Here is a 21,945-nt window from a genome sequence, read left to right as displayed (position 1 = left end):
GGGTTGGTGGGCCTGCTCAGGCCTGCCTTGGTGGAGAAGGCTGTGTCCCCACCTTCAGGGAACTTACACACACACACCTTGGGCAACTTCCACAGGGCTTTGCACAGCTCTGGGTCCAGTGTGCATGAATGTCCAAGCGGCTTTGGGTTCGACCTTCAGGAAGGTCAGCCAACTCTGAGTCTCAGCCCTTGGTCCAACCTCCAGTGAGGCTGCAGCCAGCATAGAGCCACAGTTTTGGGTTAAAGCTCCAGCCAACTTTGGGTCCAACTTTAAAGATACTCCAAGCAGCTCTTACCAGAAATTTCAGCCGACTTTGGGTTCCAGATTTGGGTCCAACTGCCACAAGACGCCAGCCAGTTTTCAAACCTGACTCTGGAGTCGCCCTGCCTGGGGATGTGCTTAAATCTGTGCCCAGCTTCCACGGGGCTCTGGCTAACCTGGGCTTACGTTCTTGGGATGAGGCTCCAACCAAATCAGTGTCCCACCTCTAGGTCCCACTTGGCCCCACGTGGCTCCAGACAACTCTTGGGTTGCCTCCTCCTCCAAGTTTGTGCCATCAGTGAGTCTGCATCCCAGATACCTGCACTGTGCTTTGCAAGGTTGTCACTCCCACAACGTTCCCAACCAGTTCAAACACAGAAATTGCAGAGCCGGTCTCCTCACCTCCTCCAGGCTGGCATGTTCTCTCTGGGCGCTATTTGTGGCTTTCATTTCCCGTCAGTGGTTCTCTGCAAACCCAGAGCCACATGGCTCCAGGCTGAAGCTAGTGGAGTGCTCCACATGTGCAGAGGAGGAGGAGGCCTGACTGTGCCGCAGGGAATGAGAACTGGGGAGGGACAGGCAGAGATGGGAAGTGTGCTGAGGAGCAAGAGTCCCTGCTTGAGCCATGGCTGTTTCAGGAGTGCGAAGGAAGACAACTCAGATGTGGATTACATCCACCCCGTCTTTGCACAGTGCCTGGCAGAAGTGCCGCCCCCCCCGCCCCCCCCGTCCTCCAGGCTTGAGATGTCTGCTTTGGATTGTGGTCAAGCAGTTATTCTTCTCCTTTTCTCAGAAGATTGTGTGGACTGGTGGGTGGGAAGGGCAGGCGTGATGCTGGGATTCTTGCCCTAGCTCTGGGAGGGCAGGGGGTCTGTGGATCAGAGCGAGGGGTAGCAGCCTGGACAGCTTGTTTTCGTTGGAGGGCAGTGTGCTTGCAGAATTAGAGCAGGGCATGCCTGGATGTCTGGGTTGCCTGAGGAGGAGGGACAAGGCTTGCTGGAGGCAAGCTATGGCCTCCAGCAAGGTGGAGCAGCCTAGATGCTTAGGTTTTCTATGCAGACCTGGAAATCTGAGGGAGCCTAGAGGAAGCAACTGAAGGGCCTGCATGTCTGGGGGTCCTTCTCTGAGAGCCAGCTGAGGGAAAGGCCATTTTGGGGAAAGGGCTAGGTGGCTTTTGATTAACCACTGGTGCGGAGGTGGCAGGTGAACAAACAGCCCCCTGGGCTGAGGGGGTTATGTCAGGGGGAGTGTTGGGAACCAAGGGGGTAATAGGTAACCAGGGACAACTGCTGGAGAATGGCGTGGGGGAGGGCCATCGAACGTGGAGGGATTTCGGAGCATCCCAGTGGGGTGCCAGATGCCCCACAGCTGGGACTGCAATCCCCCCTCCTCACACTGCGGGGGAGCTGGGTGCAGATCCGAGATGTGAGGGGACTTGCGACACGGACACAGAATGGGGGAGAGTGGTGTTCTTGCCCCAAGTTCCATTCAGCAGTTCTGAGTGCCGCCTCGTGGCCGAAATCTTCATTGCACCGACTCAGTGGTGCATTCCCCCTTCGCAGGGTTTATCTGTGGGGCTGCACTCTCCTCCTGGCGCGTTACATGGGGATGCTGTCCACAGCCCGCCTCGAGTCAGGTGCATCTCTTCTCCCTAGGCAAAGGCGTATGGGGCTGGGCACGGAGGAAACAGCGTCTGCAACATCCAGATTCCCTCTGGCTCTGGGCATGGCGCAGACACTCTTGCAATACAGAAAGGGAGGGGGAACGCTGAGAAGCCAGATGCCTGGGACCTGTTCTTGGCTTGAATGCCAAGGAGGGATGCCATTCTTGGCTGTTCCTGACTCTCTCTTGTCCTTGGCACTACAGCTGATGGAGGGGGGTGACGGCCACCTGCAGGGGGCTCTGCCCGAGTGGGCATCTTGGAGGTCCTCAAAACACCCTGCACGCTTAGAAGACAGACATTACCACAGAAACAAGCCCTTTATTTTCTAACACATGGGGCTTTGGTCCCTCCCTCAGGACCCGGGCATCTGGGCTGCTCCCCCATTCCCTCACTTCAGTTCTGCTAAGGGCTGGGATCTCCCGAGTGGGAAGAGGACCCCAGCATTCAGGCATTCACTCCCCTCTGTACCCACAATGTCCCCCCCGCCCCTTCTCCCCCTCCCCCCGCCAGCCTGTTGGGTGTGCATCACACCCCAGACGCTGCCAGGCCTGGGACACATGCTCTCCCTATCCAGAGCTAGGCATGTTCTCCTCTGCCCGCCCCTAGTGAGGATGTTCCCAGTGAGAACGATTCTCTCGCCCTGTCCTTCCCCGCTGTCCCTTAGCTGGGGCCTCTGTGATTCCTGGTTTCCAGAAAAACGAATCTCGGTCCAAGCTGTTGCTGGTCTTTGGGTGCCCCGATGCACCCCCTGATGCAGACTCACCTGGGGGAAACAGTTTCAGGAAAATGGGGAGCAGGAGGCATGGACTATTCGACACATGCAGATGCACACACACACACGTGTATGCACACGCATTGCTGCACACATACACGCACAAACACCATTGCATTCACATCATTCTCAGTATTGCACACCCAGTTCTATGCGTACACCCACAAACGCCATTGCATACTCTTCCCATTGGCACTCTCTCCATTGTGCTTACACACACAATTGCTCACATGCACAACCCGCTGTGCACGTACTGCTGTGTGCACATATACACACACTCTCACACCACTTCTCTCACAGACACACACACAGAAATAGCCACACAACCCCATGCTCCCACACACACACATGCACACGCATGCATAGACCTTCTTGCTCACATGCACCCTCACCCCCACGCCTGCTGAGCCAATGCCAAGTGCCCTGAAAATCAGGCAAGGGTCTTGCTCAGGTCAGGCTGCTGCCTGTGGGCGGAGAGGAGGGGCCCAGCACAGCCACATGTCCAAAGCTGCACTTCCCATCAGCCCCACACTGAGCCAGCCATGGAGGGGAGACTCTGGGTCGTGTGCCTGCTCTTCCTCTACCTCCTCCTCCTCTTCTGGTCAGAGGGGACATCTCCTGATGTGGTAAGGGAACATGGGAGCCCCTGAGAATGATAGTGTGGACATGGGCAAGCCTCTGTCCCACTGGGTGGCCTCATGGGCTGCGGATCAAGTCATGGCCCTATGGGCATCTGGCCTCCTATTCCCACTCCACCTGCAACCAGCAGCAGGGGTGAGAACACAGGCACTCTGGCTCCCAGTCTCAGCCCAGCTCCCACTACTGTTCTCCCACCTTGGAGGGTCACCAGCATCTCCCTTTCACCTGCAGGGAGCCTGGAGGAGGCTCAGGAGCCGTCGGTTCTGCTGTTTCTGCTGCAAGAAGCACCGCTGGGGCTGTGGGCTCTGCTGTGAGAAGGGGGCCGCCTCCAATGCTTCACCATAGTTCCCCATCTGACATCCCCCCTATTCCCCCCCCCCCCCACCCATGGCTCTGGCCCAGATATGGTCCTGCCCTGGGAATCACAAGGGGGATTGAAGGTTTCTTCTCAGGACAATAAAGCTGACATTCTTACTAAGCTCCCAGGAGGGTGAATTTGTGGCTGGCTCTAACCACTAGCCCCTGCTGTCAAGGGGAGGGTCAGAATACCTGGATTCTCTCTCCAGGCTTGTGGAACTGGAAAGGTGCTGTGAGTTAAACCAGAGGAGGCTGGAGTGGCTGGTTTCTCTGCCACATCTGGGAGGAGAGGCGGTGGGTTTGGGAGCCTGGACAGCTGGGACAAGGTAGGGCTCAGCACTCTCACAGCTTCCCTAGCCCCATGCCTGACTGCCTGGGTGACTTCCATTTGGCTCTGGGATGGGGCAGTCCTCAGCATGGAACAGAAAGTCCTTCATGCTCTGGTGCTCCTTGGTTCATGGCTTGGCCAGGATCCCAGCAGCTCTATCCATGCCTGGCAGGGGCTGTAGCCCAGTACTACCAGGCCCTACACCCTGTCCTTTGGGAAGACCTTGCTCTGGTCTCACAAAGTTTCCCCATGTGCACAGGTTGGGACAGCAGAAATAGGAGAGAAATTCTTCCCAGGGGGACCCAGAGCAGGCCTCCTGGAGGAGCCTCACTGGAGAATGTGGAAGAAAAGGAAACAAGGTTGGGGCAAAAGGGAGCGGTGGAGAGAGATTAGGAGGCAGTGATAAGCCAAGGCGGGGACTGGCAGTACCAAGAAACCATGGACCTGGTAGGGATATGAGGGCTTGGCTTGGGTAGGGCTGAGGTGGCAGGATCTGGCAGTGCCCTATAAATCCATTGCCAAGCTCAGCAACCTGCACAGCCCCAGCCTGAAGGACAGAAGTACCCCAGTGTAAAGGGAGAGCAATGGAGGGACAGATCTGCATTACATTCCTGGCTGCTTGCCTCCTGGTGCTGGGATGCATCGCGGCACCCCCTCAGGTAAGAGAAGCTTTTCCTTAGGGCACCACAGAGCCTGGGCAGAGACACAGGGCAGGGAAGCGAGGAGGAGAGGGACGACTGGAGGCGGTGGCAGAGGCTGTCTCACACAATGTCTAAGCAGTGGGGAATGGGTTTTGAGGGAGACTCAGCCAAGGACTCTGGGGGACTGAGCCAAATGTGTCCTTTCACAATGCTGGCAGCTTTGACAACAGTGGTGCGGACCATGACAGCTTCAACAGCAATAGGGTGAGTAGCAGTGGGCTCCCTGCAGACATGGCTTCCAATAGCCTTGGCTCAAGGGGAAAGGAGGTCCCTGAAAAAAGGGGAAGCAGCGATTTCAGGGAGGGGAGGCTATAAGGGTAGGATGGGACCACTGGTGGGAACTTGAGAAGGTTCCCATTGGTGGAGGCAAATGTCACAGCTCCACAGCCATCAGGGAACTGAGCAAAAACCTGTGCCAAAAGAGATCAAAATCTACCTGAAAGCACTCTCGGACCAAGGCAGTTATGTGGGGAGACTGGAGCTATGAGTATCTCCTGGCTTTTCTGTGCCCTTTTGCAGAACAAGCTGCATAGCAGAGGGGGAAGTGCCAGCTCTTTTGTGCTCCAGGAGAGGCTGGCATCGGAGTAGTAGCATGTTGCTCAGGTCCTGGGCCAGGGCAGCTTGGAAAGTGTACCCGGATGCAGAACTGCCCCCTGGTCCCAGGCCCTGTCCCAGGGCTGCCTCACGCCTCTGGAAAAGGGTTTGTGCCCCTGCCCCAGCAGGATTTCCCCATCTCAACTTCTGCCCATCGCCTTTCAGTCCTCTTCTGGGCACTTCTGACAAGAGTCTGCCTCTAACCTCTCTCCAGCTCCCTTTGGGGAGGGGGAGGCTGCAGCTGACCCTCCTTTGCCTTCTTGTCTCCTGACTGGACAAGACCAGGACCCGCCACCGCTACCCACCTGCCCCATGCTCCAGCCCCCTGCATCTCCAAGGCCTCTGCTGGACATCTCCCTCTTCCTGGGGGCACCAACTGGCTCCAGTGCACAGACGTGGCCTCCCCAGTGTGGAGTAGGGGAAGAGTAATCCTTCTCCTGGCCATGGCAGATCCATTCTCTCTGGCAGGGCCCAAGTATAGGGTCATTGCTGCAGGGCACTTTGCTGACTTGGGGGGTAGCATGTTGCCCCCTGGACTCCTGTGTCCTTCTTTCCTGAGCTGGTCCCTGATTTACTCATTCTAGGCTTATCCGGTATGTGAGTTGGGTCCATCTGGTCCATTGGCCCTCTCGGGAGCAGATGGGGGCAGATCTTCCCCACCAGATTTAATGCTTCCTGGAGATTTTTGTTCCCCCCCTCCCAGCCTTATATTCTCCCCAGCAGGATGTCAATAGGTTCGATGTCAACATCTGGATCACTGGCATTTTCAACAGCAATAGCATTAGTTCAAACTGAGATTCTTTGTGAGTTGATACTAGCCAGAACCAGTACCTGTTTAGACTGTTCCCAAATGCAGAACCAAGCCCAGAAGTGTCCAAGCAGTGGGGAAGAATGCAGCATAGCTGGATCAAGTCAGCTCCAAAATGTCCGTCTCCCCAGTTCAAAGTCTCATGTAAATATTCCAGAGAATGATGGGAGGATGCAGCTGACTCCTGGGTATGGTGTGTGCTGTATCTTCTTGGAAAAAAAAATAGCCCCTGGAGTTGTTCTGTGAAGAACCTTGCCTGTTGGAAAGGGATGGGGTACATGGGACTCAGGGACAGGGAACCTGGGAGACACAATACTATAGGACAGGGGACTCTAGGGACATAAGGCTCATGGAGAAGGGACACAGAAACCAGAGAAAAAGGACATTGAATCCAGTTACCTGAAAACAGGAAATCTATGGATTGGCGACCTGGGTCCACATCATTCTCAAAAAAGTGGCCTAATAATCCCCATGATTTTTCATTCTCTCTATCCCATGGGCTCAGTACAGTAACACATCTTTCCTTTCCCTGGAATGGGTATTGAGAAGCCCAGTTGTCTGTGAGTTCCAGAGACCATCTGTCCTTCCATTGGGTTTCAGCCACTTCCATTCCCCCAGGAGTGGCTGGAGACCCCACCTCTGGCACTGAGAAAGAGCTGGGGGCTTACTGGATTCTGTTGGGGAGGGACTCTTGGTAGGTCTCAGTTTCAGAGTGTATCCCTGTTCTTTTTTTTCCAACCTTGTTCACGTGACATCCTACTTTTGCCTGGTGCCCCTTGCTCCATCAACCGGAATAACTCAGCTCACGTCTCCTGAGTCTTGGCTCCCCTTGGCCCCTCTGGGCTATGGTGACCCACCTCAACTTCCCCAAGCTCTTCCTGGAGACTGTTCTCAACCAACTCAAAACCTCCACCTCGCCCCTTTCTGTATTGTCCAGCCCCTCTCTGCCAACACTGGACAGGGTATCTTAGGTACCACAGCCTCCCCCAGCTGTGCTCCTCTCTAGATACCTGGTCTCTGTGCCTTGGACAAGAAAAAAATGTGGTCAGTAAAAAAAAAATCTATCAAGGCAATGGGAAAATTTCCAGGACCCAGTGAAGTTTCACTCAAAGACTGGAGAAGGAAATGTGCATCACAATTGGGTGCTCCCTGGATCAGAATTGGAGGGCTGTGATTTATCCAAGCAATATGGGGACCAGCTATAGAGGGAGGAAGGCAGAGATGTCCCTGTCCCTGGGGATCCCAGTCTTTGAACACAAGGGAAGTCACCTGGAGAGACATGTTCTGAGGAGCTTCTATGTTGCCCAGGAAAGCTGGGTATTTTTCTCCCCAGTGAATATATTTTCTTGTCCCTTCCATAACTAGGAACCATCATGACAAATGTCCCCATGATACAAACTCCATCCCCTCTCCCATCCCAGCCTGAACAAAAGTAATCCAGCAGAACTGTCAAATAAACCCACCTTCTCACATACATCTTTGTCTGGTGTTTTCATTCCTTTTCTCTCAGTGGCTATCAAAGCCTTGGAGTGTTGATCCTTGGATACCGGGACACACTAGACCCTGTGGGGCTGGGGGTACCCCACAGCCAGGATTGAGGCCCTGCAAAATGGGAGCTGCACAGCATTTTGGGAAACTGAGGGAAGGGGACTGAAATACTTGGACTCACATCATACACTAGATCAGACACAGGACTTGTCCTAGAGCCCTGGCCCTGACCTGGCCCCTCCCCTCCTGCTCAAAGGGGGCAGAGCAGTCCCCAGAACACTCCCTACTGCAGCAAATGAAGGGAATGTGGTTGGGTAACTCTCTGATCTTTCTTGCAGGACTTCGGCAGCCCTGACTATCCCTCTCTGGGTGATGGGAGACACCCCAGCAAACGGGTGAGAGTCTGGAGGGCTCTGTGCTTCTCTTTGGTCTCTTTTTGGGATATAGTAGCAGTGAACTGATGAATATTAGGCAGTTACTGGGAACAAAGGAGGATTTTTTTCACCGCTGGACCTAGACAAATGTCTCTCTCCTTCTCTAGCTGCCTGTGTGTGACTCCAACACATGCATAAAGGTGGCCTGTAGCCCACCAGGAGAGTTACCAAATATCAAAGTGACTTAGAACCTTGTGACTCAGTCCTGTGCCTGCAGGACATTTAAAGATTTCCCCCCCACACCCCAAGCAACAATCTGCCCCTTTCAGTGTGTGCTGCTGAGCCCAAAGTCCTTTTTAAAGTGATTTAGGAGTTTCCTCATTGATTTGGGAGCCTAAGGCTCAGGTCAAAACATCTCATGCTCCCAGGAAGTCACTTGGGAGGGGAGAGCTACCAGCCTGCACCCTAACAGAGGCTTCTCTGCTATTCAGAGATTTATCCAGTGAGCATCTGAGAACTGTACCACAGGAGGTGTCTGGCATCCCTACTGACCTCTAGAGTCCCTGGAGAGGGGTCCGGGGAGGCCTCACACACAGCATGAGGACACCAAGTCCTGGGGACAGTCAGGTCCTATCATCATGTGTCCCTGCAGACTGACTCTGTAATCTGGTGCATATCATGTGGACAGTGGGTCTGAGCAAAGGTCAAGATCCCCAAAGCCCAAAGGAGCATTGAACATCCCCCATTACCCTTTTCCTTGCAGGACAACAGCTTCATTGGGAATCATGGTGCATCAGACAGCTTTCAGAACAATGGAAGGACTGGAAAGGTGACTGGTCAGACAGAATGCATTTGTGGGGCCTTTCCTCTCCTTGGGTTGGTGGGTGCTTCTTTGCTCCCCTTGCTCTCTGTGTTCCTCTTCAGAGTTGCTGTGGGATTTGAACCCACATTGCACATTTTCTTCATGCTGATAAGCATACTTATCCCTTCATCCTACCAGGCCCAGAGGTCTGGAAAGGGGCATGAAGTGAAGCCCGTGCCTTTCCACCAAGCCCAGGTAAAAACACACATAGCCCAGGTCAGTGGTGGGGCAGGCTGGAGTGGGTGTCTCTGGGAAATGTTCAAAGAGTAATGAAGCTGTGCTGGAATACAGACCATAGACACAGACCAACCTGGGAGTTTGAGAGGAAGATCTCCACGTGGATCCCAGTCTTCTCTCTGCTTACCGCAAGGCTTGGCCAAAGCTGGGGACATGAGCTGAGACACGCAAAAAAATTCTAAATAGTATATCCTGATTCCAGAAATATCCAGTAAGCCAAATAAAAAGGCTATGCTCTGGGTCTGTGAGGGTGTCTGGGTGTGGAGATGTAGGGCATGAATGGGTGTGGGGGTGGTGACAGGAAGGGGTGAGGATACCCATACTGCTTCAAAACCACTAGTGCTCTTGGCTAGCTCCATACTGAGCCCACTCGGAACACCTCAGATGGGAGCCAAGGCATTTGGTGTCCATCTGGTCTGGCCTGTGGTCTAGGAGTCTGGATACCTGGGTTTCCTGAGAGGTGTCCTGTGTTTTAACTGGGGATGTGGGCAGAAAATCTTACCATTTGTATCTGCTGTGCAGAATTGCACAAAAAGGCTCAGGCATCCTGAAGCACTCCACAGGCAGCCCCGGTTATTTCCACAGAGAAAAATGTGGATGGTCTTCATCCTGGGATTATTTTCAGATCTCTTGGATTATTGTCTCTGGATTCTTTTCAGCTCCCTACCAAAAGAGGATTATGGGATTGTTCCCCACTGATATTATGGGATAAATAGAATTTGGATTATAGGTTTAATCCTATTGCCATTACCAGGTCAATTCCTATTGTAGTTTGGGGTTAATCCCAAATGATATTTCAAAATGCATCCCAAATTGTATTCTAGGATTAATCCTCACTGAGTTTATGGAAAAAAACCCAGGATGATTATGGTATTAATCCTCAAAGGGATTATATAATTATTCTCATCGGCATAATGGGATTGCTTCCAGAAGAATTATGGGATGATTCCCCAGAAGGATTATGGGATTAATCCCCAAGGGATTATGACCGCCCTCTCTCTGGTGGAAGCTCTCTGGGCTTTACAACCTAGAACAGTCAGTTCCCAGGCTGGACTTTTGTGGACAGAGGTTTGGCCTGATAGCTGAACATTTGCAGGGATAGAGAGTGTCCACTGCCTCACCCTGGGTGAGGGGTGACATCAGTTTGTCTTCCCAGGTCAAAAGCAGATTCAATGGCAGGATCGTGGGTAACAACGCTTTGAATGGCCAAGATGTAAGTGGCATTTTGGGGAGACTCAAGATCTTTGTTCCACCTCCTGACCCAAAGAAACCGAAAGGGCACATATCTCATCCTGATCCAGGGCCTATGGGAAGGAGAGGGGGAAGGCAGGCTGGGCTGATCTGTGCCTGAGTGCGGCTCCAATGGCTGAAAGGGACCTGAGCTCTTCTGTGAGATAAAGTAGGGAGCATTGGACACAAGACCAGGCTTGGGGATATTTAGATTGTACAAAGGGCCCTGAGCTGAGCCTGTGATTAGTCCCCACTAGCGTCTCTTTGAACTCACAGGTTTTTTTAAGAACCACAGAATTTGTTTCAGCAAGACTGAAATAACACCTGAGCCATGAAATGGTCTGACTAGGGAAAAGGGATAGAGAGTACCTTCTTTCCACAGACAGAGACTTTTTTTTCCCCTTTCCTCCCACCACCAGACATAATTAACACATCTTGGTCTTTCTTGGCAGAACTATAATGGATATGCAGCAGTCTATGTAAGTACCACAAAGAATTTCTCATCCAAACATCCCCCATTTTTCTTGAGTTGTTCTGCACTGCGAATAGTCTACAGACTCACAGAGACATTTGGAAAGAAGGACACTGAAGCATTTCCAGTCTTCCCTCAGCCCAGGGTAGGGCTGGATACAAAGCTGGAGCATGTTGCTCAGGTCCTGGGCCAGGGCAGCTTGGAAAGTGTACCCGGATGCAGAACTGCCCCCTGGTCCCAGGCCCTGTCCCAGGGCTGCCTCACGCCTCTGGAAAAGGGTTTGTGCCCCTGCCCCAGCAGGATTTCCCCATCTCAACTTCTGCCCATCGCCTTTCAGTCCTCTTCTGGGCACTTCCGACAAGAGTCTGCCTCTAACCTCTCTCCAGCTCCCTTTGGGGAGGGGGAGGCTGCAGCTGACCCTCCTTTGCCTTCTTGTCTCCTGACTGGACAAGACCAGGACCCGCCACCGCTACCCACCTGCCCCGTGCTCCAGCCCCCTGCATCTCCAAGGCCTCTGCTGGACATCTCCCTCTTCCTGGGGGCACCAACTGGCTCCAGTGCACAGACGTGGCCTCCCCAGTGTGGAGTAGGGGAAGAGTAATCCTTCTCCTGGCCATGGCAGATCCATTCTCTCTGGCAGGGCCCAAGTATAGGGTCATTGCTGCAGGGCACTTTGCTGACTTGGGGTAGCCTGTTGCCCCCTGGACACCTGTGTCCTTCTTCTGAGAAGCTCCCTGGAATGCTGGTCTTAGCCTGGCACAGTGCAGAGGATGGTGGGATAGAAAGCTGCAAACTTCTGAAACCAACTGACCCACTGCAGAAATGTTTCTATCACCACAAGGCCTCTAGACCATTCTGGGTGCAGTCTGCTCCCTGAATAGGCATCTTGTTCTGTGAAAGTTGGAAAATATTTATCAGAGAGATTTTTTTCTGCAAATATTTGCCAATCGTGGATGGGAGGAGGCCATGGGGCAGCCCCTGCTCCAGTTAACTGCCCAGGAACAATTGCCAGGTTCATTTTGTTATATCTGAGCTTCCTGCTCAGAAAGGTCAGGGAAAGACAGAACTGGCAATAACCTTTGCCAGAACCAAGGTTGTTTGAAAGTCATTCTCTGGCTTCCTCCCAGAAGAAGGATCCTTGGGAGACATATGGCACCAAGAAGACATTTCCCAGATGTGGAGGAAAGGGCTGAAGCTGGATGTGTGTGTTCATCTTAAGCCTGGGAAGAATTACTGAAACCAAGCAACCAGGGAACACTCCTGCAGACAGGTTCCAGGTGTCTGAGGGGCAACACACTACCCCAAGTCAGCAAAGTGCCCTGCAGCAATGACCCACCATACCTTGGGCTCTGCTAGACAGAATGGAGCTGGCAGGGCTGGGATAAGGATTATTCCTCTCTCGCAGTTCTGCATCTGGGGACACTTTCCAAACTGTCCTGGCCCAGAGCTTGAGCAAAGTGGTTTAATATTGAAGATAGATCTAAGATGGAAGTTTGACAGGAAACTCCTGAGGTCCCTCCCCAAAAACCAAAATGTAGCTCTGATCCCACAAAAGGGAGTGGTGGAGATAGATTAAGTTGCAGTGATAAGCCAAGGCGGAGACTTATGATACCAGAAAAGCCATGGGCCGGGTCAGGATATCAGGGTTGGCTCAGGCAGGGCTGATGTGGCAAAATCTGGCTGTGCCCTATAAATCCAGCCCCAGTCTTAGCATCGTGCGCAGCCCCAGTCCGAAGGACAGAGTACCCTGTTGCAAAGAAGAAGCCATGGAGAGACGGATCTGTGTTGCATTCCTGGCCATTTGTCTCTTGCTGCTGGGAGGCACTAAGGCAGCTCCCCTGGTAGGACAAATTGGAGGGTATGGGTGATTTAGGATGTACGGGGATCTTTAGTGTCCCTGCAAAGGGACCATGAGAGAGAAATGTGGACAGAGGAGTGGGACTATCCTGCATACAGCTGCTGCAGAGGGCCCCAGGACTAGGGGCACCAGAAGGACCCTCTTTTTCCTGCTACCAGCTTAGTGCCAGGTGGAGGGCAAATGGTGAACTGACACTCTTTCCCAGATATGTCTACCTCCCTCCCCCCACCCTCAGTCATGGCAAGTCTACAGTAAAAGTCTGTGTATGTTTTTTGCAGAACTCACACAGCTTTGATGGGAATATAGCCGGGGATGGCAGCTTCAACAACAATGGGGTGAGTCTGGATGGATCTGGGCCAGAATACAAAGGGCAGACAGGGCTTGTATCAGAGACCAGGGTGGATGAGGCAGGTAAGGTGGGGGGGTAAAAGGGTGGCTGAGCGGAGAAAACTTTGGGAGGAGGCAGGTTCCAAAAATATCCGCCGTCATGGACTCAGGAGGCTCTAAGGAAACGCTCTAAGCACTTACATGCCTCTCTCTCTCTCTCTCTCTCTCTCTCTCTCTCTCCCCCCCCCCCCCCCCCGCCCCGCAGAATGGCCTTGAGCCCCCAGTCATCTCTGTGAGTATTGCAAGAGACCTGCACCTCCATCACAACAGGAGCTAAGAGGCAGTCCCCCTTTCCCTGGGCTCCCAAGCAGGAAGAAAATCAGGAGCCATCCTTTCCCTGAGGAACCAGCCCTAGGCTTGAGCCATATCTGCTGCCTGGGCTGGAGAGGGTGTGGGAAAAGTGTGTGTGTGTGTGTGTGTGTGTGTGGCAGGGAGAGGGTGTGGGAAAAGTGTGTGTGTGTGTGTGTGTGTGTGTGTGTGTGTGTGTGTGTGTGTGTGGCAGGGAGAGGGTGTGGGAAAAGTGTGTGTGTGTGTGTGTGTGTGTGTGTGTGTGTGTGGCAGGGGGTGTCTCAGGAATATCCGTCTCTGTCCTGCTCCAGCCCTTGTCCCCAGGGTGTATCCTCTTCCTCCTCAAAATGGCTCCACCTGGAGATGAAACCTCACATGACCTGGGCTCCTTCCTCTGCTGCAAACTCAGGGCCCTGGACAATCTGGGAGAGGTTGAGGTGTAGTGGGGGGAAGATGTTGTGGTGAGAGCAGGGCAGGACCCTGGTAACCCTCATTCTCTCTGTTTTTCAGGACCCTCTGGGTGCCTCAGGGGTGAGTATTTCCACTCTTAAGCAGCCCTTCTCCCCTTCCCACTCCACACAGGGCTCCTGGGGTGCCCCCTCCATGTATCACTCAGAACCTCAGGACAAGGGGCACCAGGAGCCCCTAGGCAGCCCCGCTATAACAGCACTTTCATTGCAGAACCATGAGAGCTTTGACGGGAACACGGTCGGCCGGCACGGCTTCAATGACAATGGGGTAAGGATTGAGGCCCTCCCTGAGGTAACTGGGGAGGGGTTGGTGGGGGGAAGGGACCTCCCACCCCCCAGAATACCCAGTCTCCTCTCTGTTCAGGACAGGGCTTGCCCCAAACCTAGAGCAGGTTGCTCAGGGCCTGGGGCCAGGGCAGTTTGTAAAGTCTTGCTGGACTGAAAAAAACATATTCCCTGGACCCTGTGCTAGGTCTGCCCCACTCCACAGCTAAGGATTTGGCCTTCTTTCAGAGGGGGGTTTCCCTCACCCCCACCCCCACCCCCATCCCAGCTTATGCCTGTTGCCTGTTGGTGCTTTACTGAGCACTTCCAAGAATATGCTGTCTCTGTGCCCTCCTCAGTCCCCTCTGGGGACTGGAATGCTGAGATTGACCCCACTCCCCTTTCACCTTGAGGACTCCGAGGACACTGGAAATTGGGATGAAGCAGGAGTTAGGTGGAACTGAGAGGCAACAGGCAATCCCATGGATGTCCAAGGTGTGGGTACTCCTGGGTTCAGTGAAAGATGGGGTATCCAGGAGATGGGAAACACCATGAGATGCCAGGAGTTTGTTGGTGGTATGAGATGCAGGACATTGGAGTCCAAGACATGGAGAACACTGGAGACTTAAGGGGGCATTGGGAATTGGAAGGCAGTGGGATATGGGGGACACTGAGGAACACTGGGAAATGGGGAATCAGGATATGAGTACCGTGGGAAACTAGGAATTAGTGGGCAAGTGAAGGTGGGAGAAGTAGACAAGCTAAAATTGGGGGCAGCACGACAACTTCAAAATTGGAGAGCACAGGACTAAAGAGGTAGGAAACATGAAAAAAAGGAGGTCATTGTGGAGAAATTGACAGAAGGAGATGGGAGGCAGTATAGGTGATGGGATGTTGTGGAACACTGGGTAGCACTAGGGCATGGGGGAGGGGGATGCAGCTTTGGGAGGACTTTGTGAGTCAGGTCTTGGATCAAGACCCCACTGCATCCATGCCAGACTGGTGACAACCCCCTTGTCCTGCAAGCCCAGACTGGTCACGGTCTCAAGCTCCAACCTCCTCAGCACTGAACAGAGGGGAACAATCTTTTCCCTAGCCCCATCAACTCTACTCCTGCTGATGCAGCCCACAGTGGAGTGGGTCACTGCTGCAGGGGACACTGCTGCCTGCAAGAGTGTTGAGGTTCTGGAAAGGGCCTCATCTGCCTTGGCTTGGGGCTGGGTATTACTCACTGCATGGCTGGACCCCCGTGCTTCCAGGGGTTCCTGCCCCCTCTGAGATCTCCAAGCACTCATACACCTCTCTCTCCCCCACAGAATGGCCTTGAGCCCCCAGTCATCTTTGTGAGTATTGCAAGAGACCTGCACCTCCATCACAACAGGAGCTAAGAGGCAGTCCCCCTCTCCCCGGGCTCCCAAGCAGGAAGAAAATCAGGAGCCATCCTTTCCCTGAGGAACCAGCCCTAGGCTTGAGCCATATCTGCTGCCTGGGCTGGAGAGGGTGTGGGAAAAGTGTGTGTGTGTGTGTGTGTGTGTGTGTCTGTGTGTGTGTCTGTGTGTGTGTGTGTGTGTGTGTGTGTGTGCGTGTGTGTGTGGCAGGGGGTGTCTCAGGAATATCCGTCTCTGTCCTGCTCCAGCCCTTGTCCCCAGGGTGTATCCTCTTCCTCCTCAAAATGGCTCCACCTGGAGATGAAACCCCACATGACCTGGGCTCCTTCCTCTGCTGCAAACTCAGGGCCCTGGACAATCTGGGAGAGGTTGAGGTGTAGTGGGGGGAAGATGTGGTGGGAGCAGGGCAGGACCCTGGTAACCCTCATTCTCTCTGTTTTTCAGGACCCTCTGGGTGCCTCAGGGGTGAGTATTTCCACTCTTAAGCAGCCCTTCTCCCCTTCCCACTCCACACAGGGCTCCTGGGGTGCCCCCTCCATGTATCACTCAGAACCTCAGGACAAGGGGCACCAGGAGCCCCTAGGCAGCCCCGCTATAACAGCACTTTCATTGCAGAACCATGAGAGCTTTGACGGGAACACGGTCGGCCGGCACGGCTTCAATGACAATGGGGTAAGGATTGAGGCCCTCCCTGAGGTAACTGGGGAGGGGTTGGTGGGGGGAAGGGACCTCCCACCCCCCAGAATACCCAGTCTCCTCTCTGTTCAGGACAGGGCTTGCCCCAAACCTAGAGCAGGTTGCTCAGGGCCTGGGGCCAGGGCAGTTTGTAAAGTCTTGCTGGACTGAAAAAAACATATTCCCTGGACCCTGTGCTAGGTCTGCCCCACTCCACAGCTAAGGATTTGGCCTTCTTTCAGAGGGGGGTTTCCCTCACCCCCACCCCCACCCCCATCCCAGCTTATGCCTGTTGCCTGTTGGTGCTTTACTGAGCACTTCCAAGAATATGCTGTCTCTGTGCCCTCCTCAGTCCCCTCTGGGGACTGGAATGCTGAGATTGACCCCACTCCCCTTTCACCTTGAGGACTCCGAGGACACTGGAAATTGGGATGAAGCAGGAGTTAGGTGGAACTGAGAGGCAACAGGCAATCCCATGGATGTCCAAGGTGTGGGTACTCCTGGGTTCAGTGAAAGATGGGGTATCCAGGAGATGGGAAACACCATGAGATGCCAGGAGTTTGTTGGTGGTATGAGATGCAGGACATTGGAGTCCAAGACATGGAGAACACTGGAGACTTAAGGGGGCATTGGGAATTGGAAGGCAGTGGGATATGGGGGACACTGAGGAACACTGGGAAATGGGGAATCAGGATATGAGTACCGTGGGAAACTAGGAATTAGTGGGCAAGTGAAGGTGGGAGAAGTAGACAAGCTAAAATTGGGGGCAGCACGACAACTTCAAAATTGGAGAGCACAGGACTAAAGAGGTAGGAAACATGAAAAAAAGGAGGTCATTGTGGAGAAATTGACAGAAGGAGATGGGAGGCAGTATAGGTGATGGGATGTTGTGGAACACTGGGTAGCACTAGGGCATGGGGGAGGGGGATGCAGCTTTGGGAGGACTTTGTGAGTCTTAGGTCTTGGATCAAGACCCCACTGCATCCATGCCAGACTGGTGACAACCCCCTTGTCCTGCAAGCCCAGACTGGTCACGGTCTCAAGCTCCAACCTCCTCAGCACTGAACAGAGGGGAACAATCTTTTCCCTAGCCCCATCAACTCTACTCCTGCTGATGCAGCCCACAGTGGAGTGGGTCACTGCTGCAGGGGACACTGCTGCCTGCAAGAGTGTTGAGGTTCTGGAAAGGGCCTCATCTGCCTTGGCTTGGGGCTGGGTATTACTCACTGCATGGCTGGACCCCCGTGCTTCCAGGGGTTCCTGCCCCCTCTGAGATCTCCAAGCACTCATACACCTCTCTCTCCCCTACAGAATGGCCTTGAGCCCCCAGTCATCTTTGTGAGTATTGCAAGAGACCTGCACCTCCATCACAACAGGAGCTAAGAGGCAGTCCCCCTTTCCCTGGGCTCCCAAGCAGGAAGAAAATCAGGAGCCATCCTTTCCCTGAGGAACCAGCCCTAGGCTTGAGCCATATCTGCTGCCTGGGCTGGAGAGGGTGTGGGAAAAGTGTGTGTGTGTGTGTGTGTGTGTGGCAGGGAGAGGGTGTGGGAAAAGTGTGTGTGTGTGTGTGTGTGTGTGTGTGTGCGTGTGTGTGTGGCAGGGGGTGTCTCAGGAATATCCGTCTCTGTCCTGCTCCAGCCCTTGTCCCCAGGGTGTATCCTCTTCCTCCTCAAAATGGCTCCACCTGGAGATGAAACCCCACATGACCTGGGCTCCTTCCTCTGCTGCAAACTCAGGGCCCTGGACAATCTGGGAGAGGTTGAGGTGTAGTGGGGGGAAGATGTGGTGGGAGCAGGGCAGGACCCTGGTAACCCTCATTCTCTCTGTTTTTCAGGACCCTCTGGGTGCCTCAGGGGTGAGTATTTCCACTCTTAAGCAGCCCTTCTCCCCTTCCCACTCCACACAGGGCTCCTGGAGTGCCCCCTCCATGTATCACTCAGAACCTCAGGACAAGGGGCACCAGGAGCCCCTAGGCAGCCCCGCTATAACAGCACTTTCATTGCAGAACCATGAGAGCTTTGACGGGAACACGGTCGGCCGGCACAGCTTCAATGACAATGGGGTAAGGATTGAGGCCCTCCCTGAGGTAACTGGGGAGGGGTTGGTGGGGGGAAGGGACCTCCCACCCCCCAGAATACCCAGTCTCCTCTCTGTTCAGGACAGGGCTTGCCCCAAACCTAGAGCAGGTTGCTCAGGGCCTGGGGCCAGGGCAGTTTGTAAAGTCTTGCTGGACTGAAAAAAACATATTCCCTGGACCCTGTGCTAGGTCTGCCCCACTCCACAGCTAAGGATTTGGCCTTCTTTCAGAGGGGGGTTTCCCTCACCCCCACCCCCATCCCAGCTTATGCCTGTTGCCTGTTGGTGCTTTACTGAGCACTTCCAAGAATATGCTGTCTCTGTGCCCTCCTCAGTCCCCTCTGGGGACTGGAATGCTGAGATTGACCCCACTCCCCTTTCACCTTGAGGACTCCGAGGACACTGGAAATTGGGATGAAGCAGGAGTTAGGTGGAACTGAGAGGCAACAGGCAATCCCATGGATGTCCAAGGTGTGGGTACTCCTGGGTTCAGTGAAAGATGGGGTATCCAGGAGATGGGAAACACCATGAGATGCCAGGAGTTTGTTGGTGGTATGAGATGCAGGACATTGGAGTCCAAGACATGGAGAACACTGGAGACTTAAGGGGGCATTGGGAATTGGAAGGCAGTGGGATATGGGGGACACTGAGGAACACTGGGAAATGGGGAATCAGGATATGAGTACCGTGGGAAACTAGGAATTAGTGGGCAAGTGAAGGTGGGAGAAGTAGACAAGCTAAAATTGGGGGCAGCACGACAACTTCAAAATTGGAGAGCACAGGACTAAAGAGGTAGGAAACATGAAAAAAAGGAGGTCATTGTGGAGAAATTGACAGAAGGAGATGGGAGGCAGTATAGGTGATGGGATGTTGTGGAACACTGGGTAGCACTAGGGCATGGGGGAGGGGGATGCAGCTTTGGGAGGACTTTGTGAGTCTTAGGTCTTGGATCAAGACCCCACTGCATCCATGCCAGACTGGTGACAACCCCCTTGTCCTGCAAGCCCAGACTGGTCACGGTCTCAAGCTCCAACCTCCTCAGCACTGAACAGAGGGGAACAATCTTTTCCCTAGCCCCATCAACTCTACTCCTGCTGATGCAGCCCACAGTGGAGTGGGTCACTGCTGCAGGGGACACTGCTGCCTGCAAGAGTGTTGAGGTTCTGGAAAGGGCCTCATCTGCCTTGGCTTGGGGCTGGGTATTACTCACTGCATGGCTGGACCCCCGTGCTTCCAGGGGTTCCTGCCCCCTCTGAGATCTCCAAGCACTCATACACCTCTCTCTCCCCTACAGAATGGCCTTGAGCCCCCAGTCATCTTTGTGAGTATTGCAAGAGACCTGCACCTCCATCACAACAGGAGCTAAGAGGCAGTCCCCCTCTCCCCGGGCTCCCAAGCAGGAAGAAAATCAGGAGCCATCCTTTCCCTGAGGAACCAGCCCTAGGCTTGAGCCATATCTGCTGCCTGGGCTGGAGAGGGTGTGGGAAAAGTGTGTGTGTGTGTGTGTGTGTGTGTGTGTGTGTGTGTGTGTGTGTGTGTGGCAGGGGGTGTCTCAGGAATATCCGTCTCTGTCCTGCTCCAGCCCTTGTCCCCAGGGTGTATCCTCTCCCTCCTCAAAATGGCTCCACCTGGAGATGAAACCCCACATGACCTGGGCTCCTTCCTCTGCTGCAAACTCAGGGCCCTGGACAATCTGGGAGAGGTTGAGGTGTAGTGGGGGGAAGATGTTGTGGTGGGAGCAGGGCAGGACCCTGGTAACCCTCATTCTCTCTGTTTTTCAGGACCCTCTGGGTGCCTCAGGGGTGAGTATTTCCACTCTTAAGCAGCCCTTCTCCCCTTCCCACTCCACACAGGGCTCCTGGGGTGCCCCCTCCATGTATCACTCAGAACCTCAGGACAAGGGGCACCAGGAGCCCCTAGGCAGCCCCGCTATAACAGCACTTTCATTGCAGAACCATGAGAGCTTTGACGGGAACACGGTCGGCCGGCACGGCTTCAATGACAATGGGGTAAGGATTGAGGCCCTCCCTGAGGTAACTGGGGAGGGGTTGGTGGGGGGAAGGGACCTCCCACCCCCCAGAATACCCAGTCTCCTCTCTGTTCAGGACAGGGCTTGCCCCAAACCTAGAGCAGGTTGCTCAGGGCCTGGGGCCAGGGCAGTTTGTAAAGTCTTGCTGGACTGAAAAAAACATATTCCCTGGACCCTGTGCTAGGTCTGCCCCACTCCACAGCTAAGGATTTGGCCTTCTTTCACAGTATAATTTGCCCTGCATCCCAGTCTTTTCCTGTTGGTGCTTTACTGAGCACCTCCTGTGTTTTTTCTCTTTCCTGTCCCCTTTGGGGATTTGGGGAATGGGGGTGACCTCATTCATTACCAGGTAACTGACCTCATTCACCTTGAGGGCTCTGAGGACACTGGGAACTGGGAGGCAATTTGCAATGAAGGCAGGAGTTCAGAGATGCACGACATCAAAATCTTGGAGAACTGGTAATAATGTGGCCAGTTGGGATTAGGTGTAATGTGAGGTATTCCATACCAAGAGTACAGGAAAAAAAGGTGGCCAGGTAAAGGTAGCACTTTAAAATGAGGTGATGTGGCTTTAGGGGATATTTGTTAGGCTGGGGAGAGTGAAGGGTCCCAACCCTAGGCTCATGACTCCACCATTTCCATGGCCTCTGCTAGGCTTTCCTTAGTTTGGTGACATCTTCCTTGTCCTGGGGACTCAGGGTTATCACAGGCTCTAACTATTGCTTCTCTAGTGAAGAGGGAAATAATCCCTCCCTTGGCCCTGTCAGCTCTGCTCTTGCTAATGAAGCTGTTGTTGTAGAGTGCCCGGAGGTTCTGGAAAGGACATCATCTCTCTGGGCTCAGGGAGGGGTGAGGAGAGTTATTTCTGCCACAGTCAGACAGGATTTGCCCTGAAGACTTCCCCTCACCCAGTGTTTTCAACACTTACACATTTTTCTCTCCCCTGCAGAATGGCTTCTAGTCATCTATGTGAGTATTACAACAGGTCAGCAGCTCCATTACAATGGGAGCTGAGAGGCTATTGACCCCTTCCTGGGATCCCAGGGTGGGGAGAAAAGCAAGAGCTGTCCAAGCCCTAGGCCTGAGCTGTCTCTATTGCCTGGTGCAGGGGAGGGTTTGGGAGAAGGGGAGTCCTCATGTATCACTATTCTTTTTTTCCTCCTCCTCCCTCATTAATAGGACTCTTGATAAGTTTCACACCTGCTGATTTCCCCCATCATCCTGAATCTGCCCGGTCATTGAAGAATTTTGCTTAAAGCACGCAAAGACCCCATGTCTTCTCCCTGGTGCACTGCATATAAACCTGGATCTTACACCACTGTGTCCTGTTTTTCCTGTGGCTTTTGAAGACATATATCCTCCCACAGTGTCCCCAATGTCATCTCTTCTTGGGGCAGGCTGGTCTCAAACTATTGCAGGTCACTCAGGTGCCTGGGCCTGGTCAGTTTGTAAATTCACATCAGTTGGGGACTGTGGCATATGACGACATGGACCTGAGGTAGGTAGTGCAAAGATCCTTTATTGAAAACACAATGGCTGGTTATTTAGCAATCAAGCCCAGCCACTCCTCCAAGTATCTCCTAAGCATTGTGGCATCTTGTGATAGGTAGGAAGACATTTCCTGATCCCTGGCAGGCAGGCAGGCAGGCCAGCAGGACAGGTCCCCCGTAGCTGCTGACACATAGGCAGGAAGGCACACCATGACTGCTGGTACGCAGGGAAGA

The 21,945-nt window shown here is 53.7% G+C and overlaps 1 protein-coding gene across 14 annotated transcripts; it reads left to right on the top strand.

Moving 5' to 3' along the window:
- The first annotated feature begins 4,542 nt into the window (after positions 1-4,542).
- On the top strand, positions 4,543-21,540 carry LOC135329646 (N66 matrix protein-like). 14 transcript variants are annotated; one of them, XM_064518698.1, is made up of 21 exons: positions 4,543-4,679; positions 7,950-8,006; positions 8,749-8,814; positions 8,986-9,042; positions 10,241-10,297; positions 10,767-10,793; positions 12,923-12,979; positions 13,237-13,263; positions 13,830-13,850; positions 14,001-14,057; positions 15,370-15,396; positions 15,886-15,906; positions 16,057-16,113; positions 17,428-17,454; positions 17,951-17,971; positions 18,122-18,178; positions 19,487-19,513; positions 19,974-19,994; positions 20,145-20,201; positions 21,171-21,190; positions 21,401-21,540. In XM_064518698.1, the coding sequence occupies exons 1-20, from the start codon at positions 4,605-4,607 to the stop codon at positions 21,180-21,182; spliced, it is 828 nt and encodes a 275-aa protein (XP_064374768.1). In that variant the 5' UTR covers positions 4,543-4,604; the 3' UTR covers positions 21,183-21,190; positions 21,401-21,540. The 14 variants fall into 14 exon arrangements, with proteins under 14 accessions (XP_064374768.1, XP_064374794.1, XP_064374800.1 ...); XM_064518724.1 differs by lacking the exon at positions 8,986-9,042; XM_064518730.1 differs by lacking the exon at positions 10,241-10,297.
- The last annotated feature ends 405 nt before the right edge of the window (positions 21,541-21,945 follow it).

This window comes from Dromaius novaehollandiae, chromosome 1 (genome assembly GCF_036370855.1).
Source record: "Dromaius novaehollandiae isolate bDroNov1 chromosome 1, bDroNov1.hap1, whole genome shotgun sequence".
Classification (NCBI taxonomy): domain Eukaryota; kingdom Metazoa; phylum Chordata; class Aves; order Casuariiformes; family Dromaiidae; genus Dromaius; species Dromaius novaehollandiae.
This window is presented reverse-complemented; position numbering and strand designations above follow the sequence as displayed.

What these genes read in the sequence shown, in the direction of transcription:
- LOC135329646 (XM_064518698.1), top strand. Translation starts at nt 4,605, where the DNA reads ATGGAGGGACAGATCTGCATTACATTCCTGGCTGCTTGCCTCCTGGTG. An exon ending in ACGGCTTCAATGACAATGGG is followed by an intron (nt 14,058 to 15,369) that starts GTAAGGATTGAG and finishes TCTCCCCCACAG; the next exon opens with AATGGCCTTGAGCCCCCAGT. An exon ending in ACGGCTTCAATGACAATGGG is followed by an intron (nt 16,114 to 17,427) that starts GTAAGGATTGAG and finishes TCTCCCCTACAG; the next exon opens with AATGGCCTTGAGCCCCCAGT.